The 23,385-nt window shown below is 38.4% G+C and overlaps 1 protein-coding gene across 8 annotated transcripts in view; it reads right to left on the bottom strand.

The window, feature by feature from the left end:
• Nucleotides 1-23,385, bottom strand: part of uggt2 (UDP-glucose glycoprotein glucosyltransferase 2) — a 43,589-nt gene that overhangs the window by 16,916 nt on the left and 3,288 nt on the right. For 5 of the 8 annotated variants that reach the window (XR_014802902.1, XM_084954732.1, XM_084954734.1 and 2 more), the window contains exons 6-30: nt 23,089-23,266; nt 19,764-19,860; nt 19,613-19,685; nt 19,361-19,461; nt 17,739-17,838; nt 17,224-17,284; nt 16,859-16,950; nt 16,011-16,161; nt 14,935-15,054; nt 14,447-14,532; nt 14,182-14,317; nt 13,791-13,922; nt 13,535-13,699; nt 12,926-13,049; nt 12,749-12,847; nt 11,439-11,533; nt 10,719-10,928; nt 8,229-8,360; nt 6,654-6,784; nt 6,240-6,335; nt 5,929-6,031; nt 3,261-3,340; nt 663-852; nt 371-529; nt 152-237 (exon numbers count right to left, since the gene is read on the bottom strand). Coding sequence is in view for 6 of the 8 variants with exons in the window: in XM_084954732.1 (XP_084810858.1) it covers nt 152-237; nt 371-529; nt 663-852; nt 3,261-3,340; nt 5,929-6,031; nt 6,240-6,335; nt 6,654-6,784; nt 8,229-8,360; nt 10,719-10,928; nt 11,439-11,533; nt 12,749-12,847; nt 12,926-13,049; nt 13,535-13,699; nt 13,791-13,922; nt 14,182-14,317; nt 14,447-14,532; nt 14,935-15,054; nt 16,011-16,161; nt 16,859-16,950; nt 17,224-17,284; nt 17,739-17,838; nt 19,361-19,461; nt 19,613-19,685; nt 19,764-19,860; nt 23,089-23,266 (2,997 nt within the window). In the remaining 2 variants the exon portion in view is untranslated. The remainder of the gene's footprint in view (nt 1-151; nt 238-370; nt 530-662; nt 853-3,260; nt 3,341-5,928; nt 6,032-6,239; nt 6,336-6,653; nt 6,785-8,228; nt 8,361-10,718; nt 10,929-11,438; nt 11,534-12,748; nt 12,848-12,925; nt 13,050-13,534; nt 13,700-13,790; nt 13,923-14,181; nt 14,318-14,446; nt 14,533-14,934; nt 15,055-16,010; nt 16,162-16,858; nt 16,951-17,223; nt 17,285-17,738; nt 17,839-19,360; nt 19,462-19,612; nt 19,686-19,763; nt 19,861-23,088; nt 23,267-23,385) is intronic. The other 3 variants (XR_014802903.1, XM_084954733.1, XM_084954736.1) reach the window with 1 other exon arrangement.

Here is a 23,385-nt window from a genome sequence, read left to right as displayed (position 1 = left end):
TTCAGCACGCAGTAGGATATTGTGAAGATTTATCATTTGTCACAAATAGGACCCTGGAATCATCTGGGCTTTTTTGAGAGCTCCTTTGACGGCATGTTGACTGTTACCTGCTTAACTGATGATGAAGAAATAAAAACAGAGAAGAACTCACGTTAGGATTTGATAGATTTCTTCTGATCTCCCTTTACGTAATCTTAGGATCCAGGCTCCAGGATTTGCTTTCAGCTGGAAGTATCCCTGTTTTGGTGGAAATGGTCTTAGTAATGGCAATTAAAATATGATTCATTCTCAATCCTAGTGCAAAGACGCTATGCTTCTGGACTTAACACAGTGCAAGAAAATTTGGGTTGTAGTATAAAAGGTTGCTGACCAGGTTAGCCATGACAATGGTGTCATACATGAGTGGGTCTCGGCTCATGCCCAGCGTAAATTGAAGTCCACGAGGAGGCTGGCCAGTTGACAGGTCAAAGCAGTGGCCCTCTAGCAAGAGGTGCTCCAGTTCAAATTCTGCTGCCACAACCCTGTTCACCTGGAAAGAAAAAAAAAAAACAAACAAATTACAGAGCACTAAAATAGATTTGGGGGGGGGGGAAGCACCTTGGCGCTACCTAAATGTGAGAATGATGAGATCACTGGGTAGTAATGACTCAGCATTACAATACCTCCTGCAAATGGATGTTATCCAAGTCATACGGGCTCCGGACTGCCTGCACCATCCAGCTCTCAGGTGTGATCATATTAAGAGTGAGGAGCGGAGTTTCTGGGAGCTCCATGAAGCGGGCAACTGGCCCTGGAGACACGGTGTCATTGGCCAAGAAAATAACATCCGGCTCCAAAACAAAGCGGTAAAAACTGTGAAGACAAGCAAAATCAAGATAAGGGCCATTCCATAAATTTCAGTTCAATATATATCATTAAACAAAAAAAGAAATAAACTGACCTCAAGATCAGCTTATTTTTTTCTGTACAAATATTTCAGCCTATTATGAGCATCTTGTAATTTCACAAGTCCTTTTTCCAAAACCTTTTAGTCCTCATAACTTAGTATATGAGACAGCTACATGGCATTTCCAAGCCTAAAAGTACAGCTCTGTTAAAACACACAACAAGATCTTTTTTTACACACACTCCAAGTGTCACAACCTAAAGCCAGAACAATTATATATAAGTAAGTTTGAGCATCAATATCCTGAGATGTGTCATAGTTTCAAGATCAAAAATGGAACCAATTTAACGTCTATGACATTGAGTAACAGAGTCAAGCACTGGTACCCTGGATGTTTTATCTGTTATTGAATAATTCACTAGATATCATCATGTTGAATAAGTGGCTGGTTAAAACAAGTTGCAGCATAGTAAAGGTTTACTTTTTTTAATCTACTTTTAGGTATCAAGGTAATTAAATATACTAGAGGTACTTGATTCAGTAAATGATTCAGAGTGGGTCAGGTGGGAAGGATTCACTGATTATCATTGGATGACCTATAATATGCAACAAATAAAAGGCCGAACCTTTTTCCACTGGACCGAGATAAAAATTCCATCCAAAAACTCATTGTCCTCTTCAGCAAGCACTGAAATGATGACATGTTGTGCAATAGTCTTCTTTCTGAGACACGAGAGATGGGCCCTGTTGTGACAGCTGGGTATATACAATTTCTTCAAAGTGAGGAATCTAATTCTATTACTGCCAGTGTTCCTGCTCAACCAATAACAGAACTACGTGCTGCACTCTGTGTACCTGGAAACTTCTCTTTCTCCATCATTACAATTGGTGCAGAGGCTAGCTCCAGGCTAATCTTTATGCTAATTGCTTTTCTTCAGTGTGCCCTCTGACACAGAAGACTTGTAATGAGTGTAAATAACGTGGCAGATAAACATTACCAATGCTAATTCTTTTAATTCGCAATGCCTATAACACATTTCTTATTTAGAATGAGAATTACCAACTAAAGCAGCAACGTGGTGACTCCAGAGTGAGATGGGAGCAGTAGGAAAAGTTAAAGTTAAGGAGGCAAAACCAAGCACACTACAAGAAACACAGAGTGCTCATTTGATTGGTTCCAATTTGTGAGATGGCCAATTCCCCACAAGATGAAAAGTGAGAGAAAGAAGATGAGCAGCCCTGTGGTCTCTGCAGCAGTCTCACTGCTATGAGAAGTACACTACTGAATAAAATGAATCCAGTGACATAGAGCAGGATTCATGTGTTCCCACCGTCATCAGTATCTCCAGGGGCGAGCTGTAAGATTACCAAGCCTGTGGCTCTAAAAAGTAAAACGAAGTAGATACTTTGCGTTAAAAAAAGATTAAAAAATAAATAAATAATAGTATAAAATTAGTCCACTTTCAGATTTTTCTAGCGAGAGTATTTAAGGATATATAATATTTTATGACATTTCTTTCTTAAAAGGGTAGTGTTTCCACAAACCACAGATCTCCAGCAACGCCAACAACAATGTGTGGCTGGGTGATCCTGTTTGTTGTTTTTTTAGTCTGTCCTTCACCCATGAGCTCACATTTAGTCAGGCAGAAAGTGAAAATTGCATATAAAGAAAGCAAAACACAAAACACTTTTCCCACAAAGGTAAATACTATGATACATGTCTTTGTTGTTATATGCTGAACTATTAGAGGATTAATGCTGCGGTTTGATTGTAGACATTTAGTTTACTTAGATCATATAGTGTACTTTTATTCGCTACTTGATATAAATGTAGCAAGTCGTCAGATCAAATACATCAAATACAGGCAAGTTGTCAGTTGGGAGGACATGAAGTGGATGGGTTGAAGAGAGTAGATGTGCCAGTGATTTGTTGAGGGACATATCCTTAACTATACTGGTACTATGCCTGGTCAGTTCAAGTCATTATGAAAATCATCCCTGGAAAGTGAAGATTTAATTCTTGAAGGATTTTTGGTTTTGGTCATCTTTCTTTTTCACAAAAATAAATAAATAAAAGCCCACACCACATCTGAGCTGAATGCTGATGAACAGTTTCAACCTTTAATTTGCTTCTTTTTTTTTTATTACTACTATTGTTTTCACTGCATGGTTTGAACTGCAACAATGAAGGTTGTAAGCAATTTGCCCGGAGATGCAAGTGGAGGCCCAAAGCAATAAGGTACTATTATTAAGCAGATTGCATCTGTGCAGTATAAAGGACGGGCCAAGTTAAAGATGCTAAGTCTGCAGCAGTAAGAGGATACACAAACAAGCCAAACAGGAAAATTTAATTACTGTTGGAGCTAGATCTTACCTCTTGAGAGGCATCTCAGACAACTTGGCCCTGCAGTTCATAAACACCTGCAGCCTCACATTGACCACTTGACTGAGCACCTGCAGGATTCACAGAAAATATGACCCAGTTAAAAATCAAGAAACAAGTACAACTTAAAGTGGCTGAAATGTGTTAAAACACACGTGAGCTGTTTTCTTACTTATTATATTGAACTTTTAAAAGTTCTTCAATGGGAAAGCATAGATATCCTCACATACGTTTCAAAAATTATTTTTTCAGTTAAAGAAAAATATCTTATATAATTATATATATAAAAAAATATTATATTATATATAGTACAATTGCATTTGCAAGATATGAAAGTTTGAGTAAATCTCAGTTCAATTACAATGCAATGATTTTCAAGTCAACTGAAAATAATACAAAGATGAATACAAACTTTTCTCAAGTTCAGTATCTGACATGTTGTATTTGTACTACAGTGCTGTGAAAAAGTATCTGTCCCCTTACTCATTTCTTTCTTTTTTTTAATATTAGACAAAGACATCCAGGGTTAGTATAAAATGCAATTTTACATTTATTTAGGGAAAAGGGTGGAGGTAATTTCTTTTTTCCACACAGGGCCAGGTAGGTTTGGATAGCTTTTTCCCTTTAATAAATTATATTACTTAGATATTTTAAGCAAATATAAAATGCAGTTTTTTAAATGACGATCATTTCATTCATTCCCATTACAATTTGTGAATATCAAATACATAAATGTGACAAATAGGCAATAAAATAAGAAAGGGGGCAAATACATTTTCATCCATCCAACCATCCTTCCGTCCATCCATCCATTTTCTATTGCTTATCCAGGGCCAGGTCCTAGGCACAGCAGTTAGAGAATTAGAGAAGTCCAGACATCCCTATTCCCACCTGTCCCCTACTCATCCAGGTGCATTCCCAAGAAGAGACATAATCTCTCCAGCGAGTCCTGGGTCTACTTAGGGCCTTCTCCTGGTAGGACATTTCTTAAACACTTCATCGGATACCAAATATCCTCAACTGGCTCCTTTTGACGTGGAGAAAGAGCAGCTCTACTCTCAGTCCCTCACGAACGAATTAATCTTTCCCCTGTCTACAAGAGCACAACCACCCTTCAGAGAAAATTCATTCCTACTGCTTGTGTCCATGATTTAATTCTTTCAGTCATTACCCAGAGCCTATGACCATAGGTAAGGGTAAGAATGTAAGAATGTAGATCAACCCATAAATTGACTACTTCGCTTTTACGCTCAGCTCTCCCTTCACCACAAGTGATCACAAAGGATTGATACAGCATTCGCATCACTGTAGATACTGCACCAATCCATCTGTCAGTCTCCCACTCCCGCTCCCCTCTTTCCTCACTCATGAACAAGACCCCGAAATACTTCATCTCCTCCACTTGGAGCAGCAACTCGTCTCTGATGTGGAGTGCGCACTTCACTCTTTTCGTTCTGAGAACCATTGTCTCAGACTTGGAAGAGCTAATTCTCATTCCCAATGCGTCACACTGTGCTGTGCACTGCTACAGTGCGAGCTGTAGGCCACCACCAGCCAACAGCACCACGTAATTTCCCCCTCCATGAATCGGCACCTACGAGGTTCCTGTATGTTATGTTGTGTGTGTGTGTGTGTGTGTGTGTGTGCGCGTGGAGGGAGGGGTCTTAGGCTTGGTGCAGCCCGAAGGTCTGGGTCTGCCCTTCTGTGGGCTCACCACCTGCAGGACCCATAATAGGGATCAGGTGTATTGTGCATTGTGTGTTAAGTAAATGGACTGATTCTTATATAGCGCTTTTCTACTCTCCCGGAGTACTCAAAGCGCAGTATACAACATGCCTCATTCACCCATTCACACCTACTCATACAAGCACTTCTAAACTCAACATTCACCAACATAACCAACATTGACACACATTCACACTCCGAAGAACACATCGGAGAGCAACTTGGGGTTAGTATCTTGGATATTTGGTATGCAGACTGGGGAAGCCAAGGATCAAACCACCAACCTTCCAATCAGTAGCTGATCTGCTCTACCACCAGTCTATAGTTTGCATGTTCTCCCCATGTTTGTGTGGGTTCTCTCCGGGCACTCGTGCTTTCTCCCACAGTCCATAGACATGCAGTTAGTGGGGTTAGCTTAACTGGTAATTCTAAATTGCCCATGTGAATGTGAGTGCGAATAGCTGTATGTGTTTATGTGTTAGCCCCGCGACAGACTGGAAGACTATACCCTCCCTCTCACCCTATGGTAGCTGAGTAGCTGCCATAGGGTTCCAGCTCCAGCAACCCTGACAAGGATAAGCGGAACAGAATGGATGGCTGGATGGATGTTGTGAAAACTTTCTGGCCAAACAACAAATGAGCTTTGACACTATTAATGTATATGCCACATACACATTTTCTTTGTCATTTTTTCCAATTTATTTTTTATTGACATTAATTATTTTATTTAGAATAAAGTCTATAAAAGAATATAAAGACTAAAATGGATCCCAGTATGATCCTGAAAATGACACAGTATCATATTTTTTTAACCTCAGCAATCTGCATGTCTTTCTACCCTTCCTACATTTTAGGTGTGATTTTATAAGTTCTTCCTATATCAGGAAATGATGAAGAATAATGGGGAAAAATATAAAAATGCACTACAGCTTACAGTCAGAAGGGAGGAAATCTTCTGTGCTTCTCTTGTGAGGGGGTCAACGATTGCCACAACATCATAGAACACCTCGTTCTCACGTGGAGAGAGATGAAGCACGCTGAGGAACAAAAAAAGCACACCAGAGCGAATTCAACAAACAACGTCATACAATCCTTAATCAGCAGAACTGCAAATCTTGCAGGACTTGCAGTTCGGCACTCCTTGAAATGATGGCATTGCAATTTTCAGGCCCATTACAAAAAAAGGAGCATGAATACCGTCCAATGAGACTACAGATCCCAAAGGGGAAAAAAAAAAAATCCCACCTGTGGGTGTCTTTGATAAAGTGGACATCTCTTCTGACTTCTCCTTTGGGGGCTGCAGTTAGCAGGGCATCAACTTTCATAACTAAGTCACTGGCACTGAGAGGGGGAAAAAAATCAGTTTGTCATTTTTTTTAAAGCATTTGTGTTAGTGAAGATGTCAACCAGCCCTTGCGCAATATAATATCACGCTTTAAACAGGCTACTGTACCTTAAAACTGAGAACGTGACATTTCTTCATCACAGAATACTTTCAAACATTTGATACATGAGGAAAAAAGAAAATCCCACACTAACAGATAATTCTAGACATACTTAATGCAAAGGTGACACAGAAGGAACGCTTAAACAGATGCATACATTTCTATCACAGACACTTAAAAGAGACAAGTAGGCCAAAAAGAAATACAAACATACTGCTTTGGCTTCATTCCCATCTGTTTAACTCTGGCTTTGACTTTCTCTGCAGAACCGCTCAGAGTAATCTTTTCCAGCAAGTGGAAATCCTCCACAGTGAATTCTTCCTGCTCTTCAAACGGACCAAGGATCTAACATGAGGAAAATAACACAATCAGAACACGACTTTTCCCATTCTTATCTCACCATGTATTATGTACAACTTTCCCAGGGGATGTTAAATGTAATGTGATTGTGACACAGTGTTTTATCCACTTAAAGTCACGGTATTCAGTGAGGCTGCCTGGTTTTTCTATTCTGGGAGAAGAGCCCTACCACTGCAGCAGAGCAAGTAAGATAATATTAATTGTTACTGCCATCGCAGAGACTGGCCTCTTTATCCATGGTTGTCAGCATTGCTGTTGCTGAGACATCAGTCATCAGCTCTGTACACACGTACAGTGAGCACGTGCACACACACACACACACACACACACACACACACACACACACACACACACACACACACACACACACACACACACACACACACACACACACACACACACACACAGCCGTGGCTGCCACTTGTGACCTTTGAGAAATAGACATCATGCTGATATGACAGTGCTAAGAAAGCACTCTGAAAACACTAGAGGGAAAAATCCTCCAAAAGTGCAGCTGCATGGAGAATCTTGTCACTGTGCTTCTTGTCACTGACAATAAAATGTTTTCTATTCAAGAGAAGCAATCTAAAGAATCAGCTGCCTGTCAAAGTAACTATTTTTCAAGTCACAAGGAAATTGATAGTTGGTGAGTCTCAAGTCAAAAACCTTATCCCAGTGAAACTTCTTACAAGAAGAAGTCATCTTCTAGATCATTAGTTGCCAAGTTACTGTCACACTTAATTTTGAACAGGGCAATAGTTTCATTAAGTTAGTCGTATACTGAAATTAAACATCTAAAACAGTTTAATACATTTTCAAAGCTGGATGTGTTACTTTTAAAGAACAGAGGTAGATATTAATCATGTGATTAATTTTGTGTGATTTTCTAACAATACTTTTGTACTGCTTATTAATTTCCCGTGGTTTTCGGAATCTGTACAAGCTGCATTACTACATTAAGGGAGAGAAGCTTTGAGTTAAAATGAGTTGAACTGTGGCTGGCTACTTGTTCAGACTGTGATCACACAGTTTATTTATTTATTGTGTTTCCGATTAGAATATTGGGAAGTTGCTTATGCACAGAAAATATGACATTATCGCACACATTTGCTTCCTCCTTGTGTAGCATGACTGCAGGGCTTTTCCTGCTTATGAAATTTTCGAGCACCAAAGAGCTTTGGTTTTTGGCCAGAAAAAAATCACCAGGACTGAGTTTTTATGTAAGTGGGGTTACATTTACTCATGAGTCTTTACCCATATGCCAAAAAATAACAGCAGAAGTCAGGTTACACAGCCGTAAGTATATGTGTTCAGTCATTAGTGGCGTGGTTCTTTTAGACCGAGGAAAAACCCTGGATTTTCTGCCATTGATCTGTTTGACTGCATCCATTGTCAGTTTTTAACTATGCATAAGCTGGAGCCCACTCACCCTCCCATTGCTGATCACTGCACACTGTCCAGGATTGAGTTTCAGTACATCTTGACAGAATAACTGCTGAGTGCGAATAAAATCAACTTCAAGGGTGTTGAATTTTTTCTCAAAGGCATCCATATCCATGCCCTACAGCAGAAAAACAAAAGTTTGTTTACAATGTCAGATAAATTGATTGCATCGCTGGCTGGCTAACACATTTCTGAAGAATATGTGATGTAATCCATAGTTTGTGGTCAACTGAAATATCCAATAACGCAGCTGAAAGACATTTCTCTCATTTCAGCCTGTTCAAAAATATAAAGAGTGATGCATTGACATAAAAATGATGTATGTGAGACAAAAAAAAAAAAAATTATTCACAGAATCATTGATGCCTCGCATCAGCACAATCACTGCAGTTTTCAAACATAAAATATTTCAGCCAGACCTGTCAGAAATGCACATGTGTGAAAATGAGATTAATCAATTTGTAATTAATATAACAAACTCCTAATTAAACCCCTGCCAGTTTTGTCTATAACAAATTAGGTTTGGGAGTGTGGAGGGTTTGTGGAGTCAGGTTATTAGTTTCTCCAACATTTCTCTCCTCAGGAGAACAGGTGAAATACCAATAATGTCAGCACAATCCAGTCAGCAAGTCTGTCTGGCAGCCAATAATAAACTCATATCCCTTGGCTTTGGGTCTCAAGTCACACTGCTACATCCTACCTATCACCCCATCTCTATTTCCAGCCTATTCTCTCCCAATTGTGAAAGGTTAGTATAACTGAGGGGAACTTCATTATAGTAGGTCCTAAATAAAAAACAAACAAACTACACAATCTACTGCATAACTGATGGTGAATATACTCCATCAGCTGATTTGTTGATTAGTGGCTGAGAATTTGCTTGCGTATGCACAATCCTTTGTGGGTGGTTACTGCGCATTACAGCATGAACACGGGAGAATGCTTTAGTTCTGCCTTAAAGCAGCAGTGATGGTCAGGCTTGGCTGAAAACATGTGGATCACATAACCAGAAGCTGTGAGCAGTTGGCTATTTATCAGCTTCAGGAGACCATGTTTATACCAGCACATTTTAGTTAAAGATTTATAGTGTGTTGCAGTCTTTCAATGGCCTCAGTGACATTTCAAGTGGAACTGACAGTGAGCAGGCTGTTTGCCTGGGTGTCCATAGCGTGTGGAGTATCATGCGTGCTGTAAATGCATTCCGTGAGTTGATGTTCAGGAGAGAGATAAGAGAATGGGCTCATCAATCACTATTTTCCTGACTGCGCACTTTTTCTCCTTTTACCTCCATTAAACCATTTACCTAATCAAATATATTATTAAATACTTATCAGTTATATCAGAGCAAAGCAACTTTCTTACCAAGTGATGCACTTGGTATGAAACTGAAGTTTTTTCTTTGGACAAGTAAACTTTGATAAGGGAGCCATGCACAAGATTCAAGTTAATCTAACTTTTGTGTGTCTAAAATAGATAGCGTTCCAACAGTTTTAACTGCTGTCTACTTTATAAATGCACATGGATTGCCAGCATCTTGTCATCAGTCTGAATAAGTCTTTGTCAATGACTCAACTCAATTCAGGTCATATTCTTGTTATATTCCTATAGAACAGGAAGGGTGCTGAACACAAATGTAATAGTTATATGTAATAGTTAACAGGTAGCAAAAGATATATAGATATACAATTTTCAACAATTTATCACAATTATTCCCAGGTTTATTATCAGAGATAGATTGTATGAAACTGCCAATTTGATCCCAGTCGATCACAGACTGATATCTGACTGACTCCATCTTATGCCAAGATTTATGGCCGGTTTTAATGACAGTGTTCCTATGCTTGACAATATTATTGTGCAACAAAAAAATAACTGCAATAACTTTATCTTACAGAATAAAATAAATATTTGACAAAGATTAACTTTGAGGACATAGTTTCCAGTTAAAAAAGGTGACAAATTAAAATGTGCGTTATTGGAGCACTGATAATATTGGAAAATGTTATAAATCACAATATCATATTGTGGGTGAAATATTGCGATAATATAATATCACATGGTGTCTGGTGATTCCCATCTCTACTAAACATCAGCATGAATATAACGCATCCAAAATATATAGATGGGTGGACTGTTGGTGGCTATACATCTAATCTATGTCTAAATTTGGAAATAGTTGGATTAAAACAAACACCTATTTGATCAAATAAAAACTCAAAGTAAAAAAAAAGGAGCAGTGAAAAAAACAAGCTCTTATATTAGATTTTCCTCTTTCAAGGTTTGCCACCTTCAAGGTAAAAGTCAGATCATGTGGTTCCAATATGATTTAAAGTAGTGATTCTAATATAAAAGAATATATATATATATATATATATATATATAGTCCAAACAAAATATGTGTAGTCTGAAAAGAAAAGAAAAGAAAAGAAAAGAAAAGAAAAGAAAAGAAAAGAGCATTCTTTAATCCCCTCTTTACCTGCATCAGTAAGTCTTTCATCTTGGTCCCCTGCTGGAGGAGCTGGCTGCTCTCCTCTTTTAGGAGTTTATGCACAAACTCTGCCGCAGCCTTATTCTTCTGGGTGAGGAGAGAGGCCCAGATAGCCCTGTACAGCACAGTGTTATCGTCGTAGGGTTTTTCACTGGGGTTATCTATCACCCCCACACGCACTCCAGGACTGGCCTTCTGCTTGCACACACACATAAACATAACGGCACTATAATTCACAGTAATAGCAGACATGCTCATATATCCAGCTACCACATATGTCACTGATGAAGAGCTCTCAGAAAATAGTGCTTTAAAGTAAAGATCTCACCTTTTCAACCTAAACTACTAATGATCTCTAAATGACAAAAAGAACATTTGCTTTATTACGTCATCTGTAGAATATCACCACAACATATTTCAGTTAAGACGAATCTACACTGATGATTTTTTGTGAGAGCACACAGCAGAAAATGACATTTTAATTATAGTTTTTGTTATGAACCTGCCATGATAATCACCACCAAAACCATTTCAGAGTTCTGCCTCCCTTCCACTTCTATTTGATTTTTTTTAGTGCACAAGTTTTGTTGCTTTAAGGATAAGTTAGAGTATTAGATTTATCTGTTATGCCTCCTAAGACGTCCTGTGTACATCCTAAATGATAACATAAATTAAAGAAGTGAAAAGAACAGTATTGATTTTACTTACCAGGTGTTTCAGAGCACTGAGCAAGAGTTTTCGTCCTGACACCTTCTGAAAATCCCCAACTACCCACAGAGTTACAGGAGTCATCCCGTCCTCATCTGAGGTAAAAGAGTAAAATCTTTATAGAATAATGTGTACAATACAAATAAGAGCCATTACTGTAAACCATTACAAACTCAGAATCTACTTTGTATTCTTTAGCTTTCTAATCGTAAGTCTCCTGTTATCCCCAAGAGCAGTCTATTTTGGTTTCTAGTGTCCTGTTCTTTCCTGTTCTTCAGCTGCAGCAGTCTGTTCTCTCTTCGAGTGTAAGGTGTAGCAGCTTCAACCATGTGTGACTCTTCTTCTTCACAAGTTGTTTTGCTCACAGAAGTGTCGCAGATTTTTTGTTTTTGTACCACTAGGGACTGTTTTCATTAAATCCCAGGAGAACAGCGGGTTTTTTGTTTTTTTCGTTTTTAGATATTCAGATTTGGTACCAACTAAAGGCACTTAGATCCCATGTGTTTCTCATTCTAATGTTTGGTTAACATAACATTTTGGCCACGTTTGTACGCTTTTATGTACTGAGGTGCAGCATTAATGGGATAGTATATGCATGTGCAGCTGATTAGTTAGCCACAGCAAGTATAATCACTTCACCAGTAGAGGACAAATTTATTTATGAAGAATTCAATCTCTCAATGTTGACCTAAATGTTTACACAGCTTTCAAAGACAGTGTCTTGTAAAAGGTCCTACTCTGTCTATACACTGATAATCACATGACATTGAGAGGGGAATGAAATGTAGTTATTATAGTGAATGTTTAGTTTGTGTCAGAGGTGAGAGAGACTAAGACATCTGTCACATATTATAGAAGAACCTTGCCACCTGTCATGGTTATATTCCCGCCCCGGCCAGTCAGCCAGTCCTTCAGAAAAGCAGGCAGTTGGCCCGACAGCTACTCCACAGAGAGAGAATGGCAATCAGCCTCCTCTGAAACACTGCAGCTAGACTCTGGGCCCGAGCAGCGAAATGCAGCTCTGATGACCATTTAGACTGCTGGCCAAAAGCCAGTCAGAAGACCCAGCAATGATTTTGCTGGAGGCACAGCCTGCCAGCCCTAATAAAACCCAGTTTCATATTTCCATACATCAGCAAAGCAGTGTGGGATTCAATTTGTTTATTAAAAAAAATGCTAATTTTACAGATACACCTTATATTAATGTACAGTAGTTATTCCAGTTTATACAGCATTATGTTTCTAAATATGAGATTTCATCTGAAATAGTGTTTACTGGGAAAGCAAACCAAAAAGAAGTGACTTCTTACCACTATTTGTGAAGTACTTCATTCTCTTAGCAATCACTGCCGTTTTGTCTCTGGTGTCCACATAAGAAAACATATATGTGTCTTCCCAATCATCTGCAACTGCATATAAAGGAAAGTATAACATAAGAGGAATGTAAACAGTGACATCCATATTTTATGGCATAGAACAAGGAGCACCTGGAGTGGCTGTGAGGTCAAGGTACTTTCGGTCACTGCTTAAAATAAGAGGGTTCATCCTGGGAACCACATTGGCCTGTTCCATTAGATAGTCTACCACATCTGAGCCTTCAGATAACTGGCCCTATAAGGTGAAGGACATAAAGTGTGTTAGTTACATAACTGACAGCATGAACAAATTGCCACCGGTGCAGTTCCCCAGTGCTTGAGTACTTCAGTTCACTCATGTCTGGGTTTTTCCCGACTCAAAGTGGGCCTTTGGGAAATGAATCATTATTGGTCCACATATAATTAAGGTAATGAGTATGTATTGCTTTACTTAACAGAAGTCTTATGAATTTCCCTCTCATTTCTTCCCATTTGAAAAGTAAAACTGTATTTTGTCACTCAGTAAATTAATCTCCATTCAAAGAAAACTGTTTAAAAATATGTTTTTAATGACATTGCTGCTAATTTTGGTCAGATTTTCTTTCATATGCAGGACAAACCTGCCTATACATGAATGTAAAAATTTCACCTCTCATTACAACAACAACAAGACAAAAAAACACATTGGTTTCATAGGCTGAATATGAAGAGTGAGTCTCGTTTCATGCAGATGCATCATACCATAAAGACAGCTCTCTGAAAGGCAGTAGTGGTGTCCATTATGCGCTGAAGGATGACTGTTTCCAGCTCCTCTGGGTCCATCTCATCAGGGCTCAAAGGGACTCCATTAAATAAAGCCAACGGCAGGGCACCCAAGCCACTCTTTTTGTAGAAGAGCGCACCATCCTACAGCCAACAAAAGTTAAAATCAGACATGCTGCTCTTCATCAATCATACGTTATTACTTTCACTTTCAATTAACAAAAAAACATCTTACCTTCCTTTTATCATCATACTCTGATTCAACTCCTAGAATCCTTTCAGAATTGGCTTTTGGGAATTTTCTCTTTAGGTAAGCTGTTATTGTATCAGCAGAGAGCGTCTCCCCTACATCGACTTTGCTATACAGCTGCAAGAGAGTAGCAAGGAAGTTCAGACTTGACCATCACTCTCTTCTGATCCCTCTCAGTGTCAGTACTTTCCACCGCAATTTTAAAAAGCAGATAGCTGAGGAAAAATACCACTGACTCATCTATTTCAACAATGTCTCAAACTGTAGGATAACACAAGTAAAATATTATGCAACTGATTTCCTAGGCACGCAGAGATATGAGCTGGCAAGAAACACTTGCTAAAACAACAGAGATTTATATATGCGATATACTTACTGAGACCACAGACATCAAAGCCTGGGGTAAATCATACTCGTCTGCAATGTAATTCAGCAGCCGGTAAAATCCAACCCCTGCATCTGAGAAGCCATCAATCTCATCTTTGGTGTTGACAACAAACACAAATCCAATTCTGTACAAACGGGACAAAACAAGTATTCAATTTGCAGGTGAAATGAGAATCACTACCTGGTAAAGATTATGAATGCCAAGAGCGGACCATATAAACAGCTGTGGAGGTGTGAAAAATTGCAGCATCTACCTCAGGGGGATCTTATGCTTGTGGAAAAGCTCTGCTAGCTTCACGAGCTCACCACTTTCTTCCTGCAGTGGATCTAAGAACAGCACCTAACAGCAGAGGTATCGTTATCAACCCCTGGTCGTAAAGCTTTGCAAACAACTGTGTGCCAACCTGACTTACACATGAAGTAAACTTTAGAAAAAAACAAATCAAAAACCAACACATCAGCAAGTTGAACCCAGGCAAACTAGAAAAACAGAGGCAGTGATTTAAATTTTTTATTTTGTCTGACAAATCCTAAGACATATACAATTTAAATGTATAATAAAGACCTGTCTCAGCTCCATTTCCTTTATTACCCACACCACTGTTTTTTCTTTATTGCATTAATGCAGTGTAAACAAATAGGAAATGCAAAGTCCAGCTGACTAGTACTCAAACCATGTTCTCATTTGTGAATTTACTGGCTCGTCTCTCACTTGGTACTTCAGTTGTTCTGATAAACTCACCAGGTTAAAGAAATTGCGTCTGATCTGCCGGATGACTCCAGGAAAGGTGGCTCTGAGGAGCTCCTGTACACCAGTTGGCCAGCTTCGGTACATCAGGTCATTCTCAATGTCATTTATCCACTAAAATGTACAGGTACAGGGCGCAGAGGAGTTAGTGGGAAAATATTCACTAGTTAATAATAACAGTATTAACTCTGGTTGTCATACGTAAGAATTTAGAGACATTTCATTTAGGAATGTGGAATTTTATAGATATATACACTTGAAATTTGCCCAAGGACACAACAACCGAGACTGTCCAAGCCGGGGCTCGAACCGGCAACCTTCCGATTACAAGGCGAACTCCCAACTCTTGAGCCATGATCGCCCTATGTTCTACTTCACAATTTTAAAGAAATTGTGAACCAGAGCTGTGAAATTTATTGGGTTACTCATTTTCCCACATTTGAAATTCAGCTTAGTAGTTTTGTGTAATCTTGTTGAAAAACAAACAAATGGCACCAATCATGCAACATGTCCTCCTCAGCAGAGGAATTATATACATGCAAATAAAGCAAGTAGAATGCCAGTGAAGCTGGCTAGTTTTGATGTATATAAAATTACATGTATTACTGTTCTTAAGTTCTTCGATCAGAGAAAACTACTGGACCCTGTAGATGTTTTTTTTAAATAATCAACCAGAATCAGATGCATAATGATCCATCTGGCAATAATACTGGTCTTCCTCTGTGTAACTATGAAGCCTCACCAGCAGACTATCAGCAGGGGAAATGCAAGTTGACAAATATTTTGGTTGAGGGTGGACAGGCTTAATATCGTCATATATTTCTGACATTTTTATGGTACTTAATGTAATAAAATTGCCAGAGGCATCAAATGAAAACTTGCAAGTTTTTAATTTGATAACATTTCTTGGCTAACTTCCAACTTAATAACTTCCAAATAAATGAGGTTCCTGGATAGCTTCAGATTGTTGCAATAGGCCGATGACTGCTCTACTAATTTCTTACTTTAGGATCCCTAAACAAGAACACATGTGTTGATCTGGGAATATAGTCCTTTTAGACATCACTTACCATTATAGCTGGGTGTCTGATATCTAAGGCATAACTGTCATCCACAGCATTCACAGGTAATCTCAGCAGCTTATCTTGATGTTCTCCTTTTATGCCTAGATTATGTAGACCCTCTAAGACCTTGGCCTCTGACTTAAGTATGTCCAAGATGCTGAAAGTGCAAAATGATGTGTTAGTCTTTGATTCCATCTGTGTGTCAGTATATATGCATTGCACCAAATGCTTTACTTCTATCAGAGAGTGTCTTTTATTAATGCAATTTATTGTGTCCTTACTTTAAAACATATTATTTTGTTTATAACAAGTGACATTCACTACAAGTGGTAGTTATTATGCAATATTTCTATCTGGAAAAACATGAAAAATATAGCCCCAGCCAGATACATTAAACCAGATATTCATTCATTGATGAATATCTGGTTGATATAATCATATATTATATCTGTGGTATTGAAAGCGATATTCAATATACCATGATGGAAAATGTTTTCTTTGTCCACAAAATATAAGTCAGAGAAGCCCTGGACTTTTATCTTGCTAACACCATTAAAAAAGTAATTCAGCCAGAGCCAAGGAGACGACCAGCTAAAAGAAGAAGACAGCACCCTTTGTGAGTGAGAAGGATGGGTTATTCTGTCCAAGACGAAAAAAAGGTGAAGCTGGCATTCATGTATCCATATTGTGGAAAATGACAATTCAAACCACATCAAATATTAGGATTTAATACATATTGAAAACTTTAAATTACTACAGCAAGTCATGATCATATTGCACAAAGATCACCCTAGGTCTGGTGCTTCCAGGGGGGAGCACAGGCATATGACTGTACCTTCCTGCTGTGTTCCTACCTGAAGGGATTGTGAATGTCCAGATCAATGTGCAGCCCGTTGATGAAGAGCTCACCGTCTCCTGGGTGAACACCAATGGTCTCACTGAGGTGCTGAAAGAACAAGCTCAAAGTGTTAGTTGAATCCCAAAAGCCCTAAATGATTGATTCTAACATTACTGTCTGATCTTTTCACATGAAAAGATGTGCACTGAGAGTACAGAAATAAGTAAGGGTAGTAAGAGAGTAGGAGAAAAGCAAAAATAAAATGTCAAATTTATTGTGAAATTTATATGACACAGAGATTAGAAACTGATTTTCTAAAATAGAATGTGTGCAATGGCAACAGATATTATCAAAGACAGCAACTACGCTATGATAGCGCACCTTTTGGTTCTCCTCAATTTCTTTTCTCATTTCCTGCTTTACAGCCACTCTTGTCAGTGATCTGTGGGAACAGTAAAACATGTACAGTCACCATCAGCTTTTACCGCATCCCCAGCCGGCAGTAAAATGCCAGTTTTAATTTCCAAAAACCTGTGGGTCCTCAAGATGGTGCGTTTGCAGTCAATTCCCTGTAAACACCCGACTCTTACTCAGCACTTTTTGAAGTTATTACAAGCTGCCGGTACCAAAATAAGCAAACATCTTTTAAAAAAGCTGATTAGATCCCTGTACAACAAATTATCTACATTCATTGCAGGGTTACAAATTGTCACAGAAAGGAGTAATAATGCTCAAATAAATGGGGCTATAAAAGGTATACTTTATGTGCACTTTAAGAACAGCATTTGTTTGGCCAAGATTCATACAGGGCAGGGCTTTGACAGGAATTGTGAAACCACATAAAATGTGTTAACCATTGAGCAAGAAAAAAAAAAAAATAGGATGAATTTTCTTACCTGGCTTTGCTTGGAAAGTTCTGACTGAGATCTCGCATGAGCTTTAAAGCATCAAACTTTGGTGCAGACATGATTCTAGAAGCTGCCTGGAAACTCAGATCTACACAGATCGAACAAAAGAAATGATCAACATTTATACATCTATGAATGCAAAGGTAAAGTCAAAGGTGGCTATTAGCTTTTCAAGCTCTATTTTCTTTTAAATACATAACACTAGAAGGGGCACCTGCACAACTTAAGTGTATTTCCTATGCAGATGATGCAATAATCTACACAGCTGCATTCTCTTCTCTGCCACAGGCTCCAGACGATCCTTCAAGAACAGCAAGCCTCATTGTAACATTTGGCTAAAATTGTTATGAAAACTCACTGAATACTCAGTGTATGCAGACCGTTAAGGGGCATTTAAAAAGAAAGAGCACGGCAGCAATGTAGCAGCAAATGAATGCCTATTAAATTTAGCGATGGCAGCTGTGTAGCACAATGTATATTTTCGGTGGTTACACCTTTAGCACTCATTCTCTGCAGAGCTGCATTAAATACAGGAAGGTAGTGAGCTTTTATTTTAAGAGTGTGTCTTCAGCTTATAGATCAGCACAGTGTTGTGAAAACTCACGTTGTTCAGTGAGATTGTGCACCATGGGCTGTTGCACATTTACAGAATACAGTTAACTGTCAGGACCATCAAAATAAAAATGGTAGGCACTCGGACATCCACTCAGAGTCTATGCTCACCGTCTGATGACAAAACTCACGTCACTCAGACCCACACAATACCAACCCCGTAAGTTTCCAAAGCAGAGCTCCACTCACAAATGCACCATTTTCACACTGCTTTCATTGTAGCTGCTGTTTATAGTGCAATGTGACAACATCCACGCCATGAACAGTTCCACATATGTTGTGGACTTATTGCAGCCAAGCAATTGCCACCTACCAATGAGTATTTTATAATAAGATTTCTTGGCCCTTATTAAGTTTAATGTGACATTAGCAGCGGTACATATTTTTACACAGAAATAATATTAAACTCCCTCTCTCTGCTTATGATATTGCTTCTGTAGATCACTGCTCTACAGGGTACCCAAGATTTGTTCAGAACTTGGAAGAACAGCCTTCTTTGATTTTATGACCTGGTCACGAAGTAACCTTCAAAACACACTAAGGCTCAATAATTTTCTCTCCCTGGGGGAACTTGAAACGCTGATTTAAAAAAAAAAAACTGTGCAAGTAAAAAGCTGGATTTTACTCCATGTATCTGCAGTCCTTTCCTTGTTTTAATGTGTCCCAGGTTGGCTTTTTTGTGATTTTACAATTTTTGTAACCTTGCAATGCTGTGCTTTCTTGGCCAAGACTCCCTTGAAAAACTGTTTTTTAATCACAACGTATGATTACTTCCTGGTTAAATAAATGTTACGTTAAAAAATAAAAAGTAAAATAAACCTCACCTGCACTTCATCAGTAATAAAACATACACAGTGAAGGCCTCGCCTTTGATTCTCTTTTCAGTGTCAACACATCTAAGCTTTTTCTTAGTGCATGATAGTAGCAAATGCAGACAGACATTAAAAATATCCTCAAACTGTTGTCAACAGTACTGAAATGAAAAAAAAAACTGATACCTTGCATTTCCCACACTTTTAGAGGGGCCATGTCATTGGTACTCTCAAGAAGATGTTTGCGAAGCTCAACAAGATGCTCCTGGAGTTCAGGATGAGATTTCCTTAAGAGAGATAAAAGAAAAACAGAAAGACACGATACAAGGTGAGGATTTCTTTTTGACTCCTAATCAAGTGGTGTCAAATACACAGTGACAAAAACAACAGAAAAATAATAGATTAAAACATATTTAGGACTGATAATATATTACTTACTTTAATGTCCCAAAAAAGAATCCTTGGACTTCATCATTATCATCATCCTCCACATTTATAACCGTCTTTGAATCTATAAAGCAAGAGATTCGTGTTTACTTGCCTGAGAAACAGAGTTCAACACACAATGTTGGATAAATCACTAACTGACCTTTTACTTCAGTGTCATCCACAGCTTTGTATTCTGTGCTTTTGATAGCCAACTCAACACCATACCCAGATAAAAGCATTTTTTGAGGCTTTGGATTCTGTATCAAATAAAAGCAAAGCAATGTAAAACAGTGCAGAGTTGAATCTGAATTAGAGTTCTATACAGAAGATACTTTCTGCCTGTATGTACCCACTATACTCTATGTGAACAAAACTACATTCAAACACATTTGAAGTAGAATGCATCACACTGGGTGAGTTTCGGCTTGAGACTGTCACTGGATGCCATCTTTGTAATAAATTTTTCCCTGGTCAACCATAACTGGAGTTATGAAGTGGAAAATGTCTCGAAGCAACAACGGCTTAGCCACAACAGAACACGCTGACACTAGTGACACGCTGACTAGTGCTGACACATTATAAACTTCCTATAGAAGTGAGAGATCATGACAGCACAAAGATCACCCTGGCTTTACAGCCAGAATCGATGTAAAGTAAGTCTCCAGCAGACACTTCATTGTCTAATTACATTTGTTTTTGTTCAGTTTGTTTCAGCATGGCACATATTTAAGCCCATATCTAGGTGCCCACATACCTGTGGCAAAGCATGTTGCCTTTGTATAGATTTTTCAAGACTACAGTCAGTGAAAGTTATAGACTATGAAACAGTTTATCTGTGGGAACAAAAAGCACACAAACTGACACGTACAGCAGGAGATACACTGACATTCAACCTTGACACCTGTGTCACCCAGACACTGCTTCAATCTTTCACAAGCGTAACAAGGAAGCTTCCACACCTACACACCGCTTTTCTTCAAGAAAAGCACATTTCCTACTTTCAAAGGCATCTGTTTGTCAGTTAGTTTTTAGAAATCTGTTAATTCTACCCCTGAACATTGGTCAGTCATACATGTTGTTCAGCACTGTCCATTTGATCAGGAAAAACTATGAGGAACAACATTTTTTTCATGACAGAAAATATAACTAATGGATAAAAAGACTGTTTACAGTAAAGTGTTATTTAGTGTTATTTCAGCCAGTGTGGCCCCTGATGAGCAAGTGTTCTTAACAAAGTAGATTACAGTAGATGCAATAGATTTATTCGTTTGACCTGTAGTTTATAAGAAACATCTTGTACTCAGTAACACTGTGTCTGTAATGTTATCTGAAGTAAGTATTTCTTTGGGGTGGGGTGGGGGGCAGGTTCTTGAAGTAAACTGATCAGTAAACACAAACGCTGCCAATGCCCTGTCTCACCATTTTGAAGAGAGTGATGTGGCTCTGCACCAGAATGTAACTGGTGCTTTTTCTGGCCATCTTTCATCATGAAATTTGGCTTGTTTTTTGGGTTTTTTTTTTTGCATAATCCTGCTAGGAGTCAAACTTCAGTGAAAACATAACCTCTGTGACAGAGTTAATTTAAAAAGAAGGATAGACAAAACAGCAGCGACAAACAACAAACATGCAGTCGGCACTCTAGCTTTAATTTTTTTAAAAAGCTAATCGAATGCTACTAATGGAACAACTGCTAACACATCACAGAAGATTTGAAGCTAGTGTTTATTTTATTTTGAGTCAGGTGTTTTTCCTGTATGACTTATCCCAACATGTTCACCAAATAAATACGCTTTGACAAATGACACTGATGTTGAACAATTTAGCATCTTTTTTCTAAGCTCAGATGGGAAACAGGATTTACGTGAACAACAACAAGTGAATCTGGGGTTTTTTTTTATGGCATTGCTCCTCTTCAGTGGACAAAACACATTGCTGTGATATTGCTCATGTTAATCAAGGAGAAACCTCTGAGGCAAAGACAAAAATTCTAAGATCTCCAGTTCCTCTAGTGACTAATTCAGGCTGTCTACAAAAGCAAGCATCCCCATACATTCCCATGTTATAATTTCCAACTTTATAGCATTAAAAAGCTTATTCAGGTGTTGCAGTAGTTATCACTTTTGCCTCACAGCAACAACGTCCTGGCTTTGAATCCAGTAACTGACTAGGGGCCTTTCTGAGTGGAGTTTCCCCTCATACTTGTGTGGGTTCTTTTCAGGTACTCCAACTTCCACCCGCAGTCCAATGACATGCATGTGTTAGGTTAATAATGGCAGTTCTAAATTGGCTGTAGTTGTGAATGTGAGTGAATAGTTGTCTGTTTCTCTGTCTTAGCCAGGGTGTTCACTGCCTTTCACTCCATGATAGCTTGAATAGGCTCCTGCCTTCCAAGACCCTGAACTGGATAAGCTCAGCAGCATGGATAGATGGATTAATTTACAATCCGATAAAAACAAAATGGTTTATGACTCTATGGATACCTTCCCACTTTATAAAAACTCTGATGAAGGAGATTTTTTATAACTCATCCACCTAGATGCTAGAGTTAGGAGTGTGTCTAGACATAAGCAGCTGGAGCTGATGGGTGTCTTTAGGCCTCACCTCCAGTACTTCCAGTTATTAGACTTTTTTACTGTGTGTGGAGATGGTGTATAATGAATTCTCAGGCTTATGTTAATTGCTTGCTGTGTGGTACAGACCATCCAAGAGGTTTGTGCTTCTGTTTTGGAAAGTGAAATTCTATTATTGTACTAGTCTGTTACCTGCCACACTAATGTGTGTATCTGTGTATTGCACCCACACAGTTTGCCAGCACGGGATCCAGCTTGCCTACCAAACTATCAAGCATTGGCTGACAACTTAGCACCTTACCCTTTCACCTGAATAAGTTAGCTTCTGGATCCAAAAAAACCACATAGCAGCAGCTAAAACAAACTTCAAAACACAGAATTCAAAACTATTCAGTGGCTGCTGTGGCTACTTCTATTTTTTTATGCTGTCTTTGATGCTAATTCTAAGTGAGCAGGGTGAACTATGTTTGAGCGATAGCAGCGCTGTTCAAACACAGTTTCCTTAAAGAGATTTACTAAAGAGAAGTTTCCTGTTGTATCACTGATTAGCAGTAATCAGTAATCATGAGGAAAAAAATATACACGAAGATGGCATCAATGTTTCATTTTAATTTCACTGTTGGAAATGAATCTAACTTACTTATTTTTTAAATACAATAATTAAACAAAAAGAAGTCTGTTAAAATTAATTCTACCAAAACAGCAGAGAGCAAAAGTCAAAATTTATTCGTCACTGTTGCTCTGATAACACTAGTTCATCAATAATTTCAAAGTTCATTTAGAATTTTGTTTTTATTCTCTACAATTAACTACGTCTACAAAAATATTTATATATATATTAATAATAATTAATAAGTGGAATGTAAGTGAGAGTTAAGGCAAAGCAGTGGGGGAGGAGGGTATATTTCCACTCACCGCTACAAAATGACGCAGCACATATGTAAGTGTGCCCTTTTCAGCTTTCTCTGACAGCGCCTTGTGAAAAGAGGTGAACTTCTTTGTTCCAATCTCTGCATACAAGATCACAACTGGCACATCTGTTATATTGACCCCTGGATATGTGTGATCGTTCTTGTATAAATATGGTTTTGGCCTGTGAACATTTGGAAAATGTGGTTAAAGATATCCCAGAGGTAAACATTGATAGGTGAAAGCATCAAATATTAAAAACACAATTTTAAAAAGTTTCAAATAACTACATACATAAATTCA

Source organism: Perissodus microlepis, chromosome 16 (assembly GCF_051167445.1).
Source record: "Perissodus microlepis isolate ML-2025 ecotype Zambia chromosome 16, ASM5116744v1, whole genome shotgun sequence".
In the NCBI taxonomy this organism is placed as follows: Eukaryota; Metazoa; Chordata; class Actinopteri; order Cichliformes; family Cichlidae; genus Perissodus; species Perissodus microlepis.
This window is presented reverse-complemented; position numbering and strand designations above follow the sequence as displayed.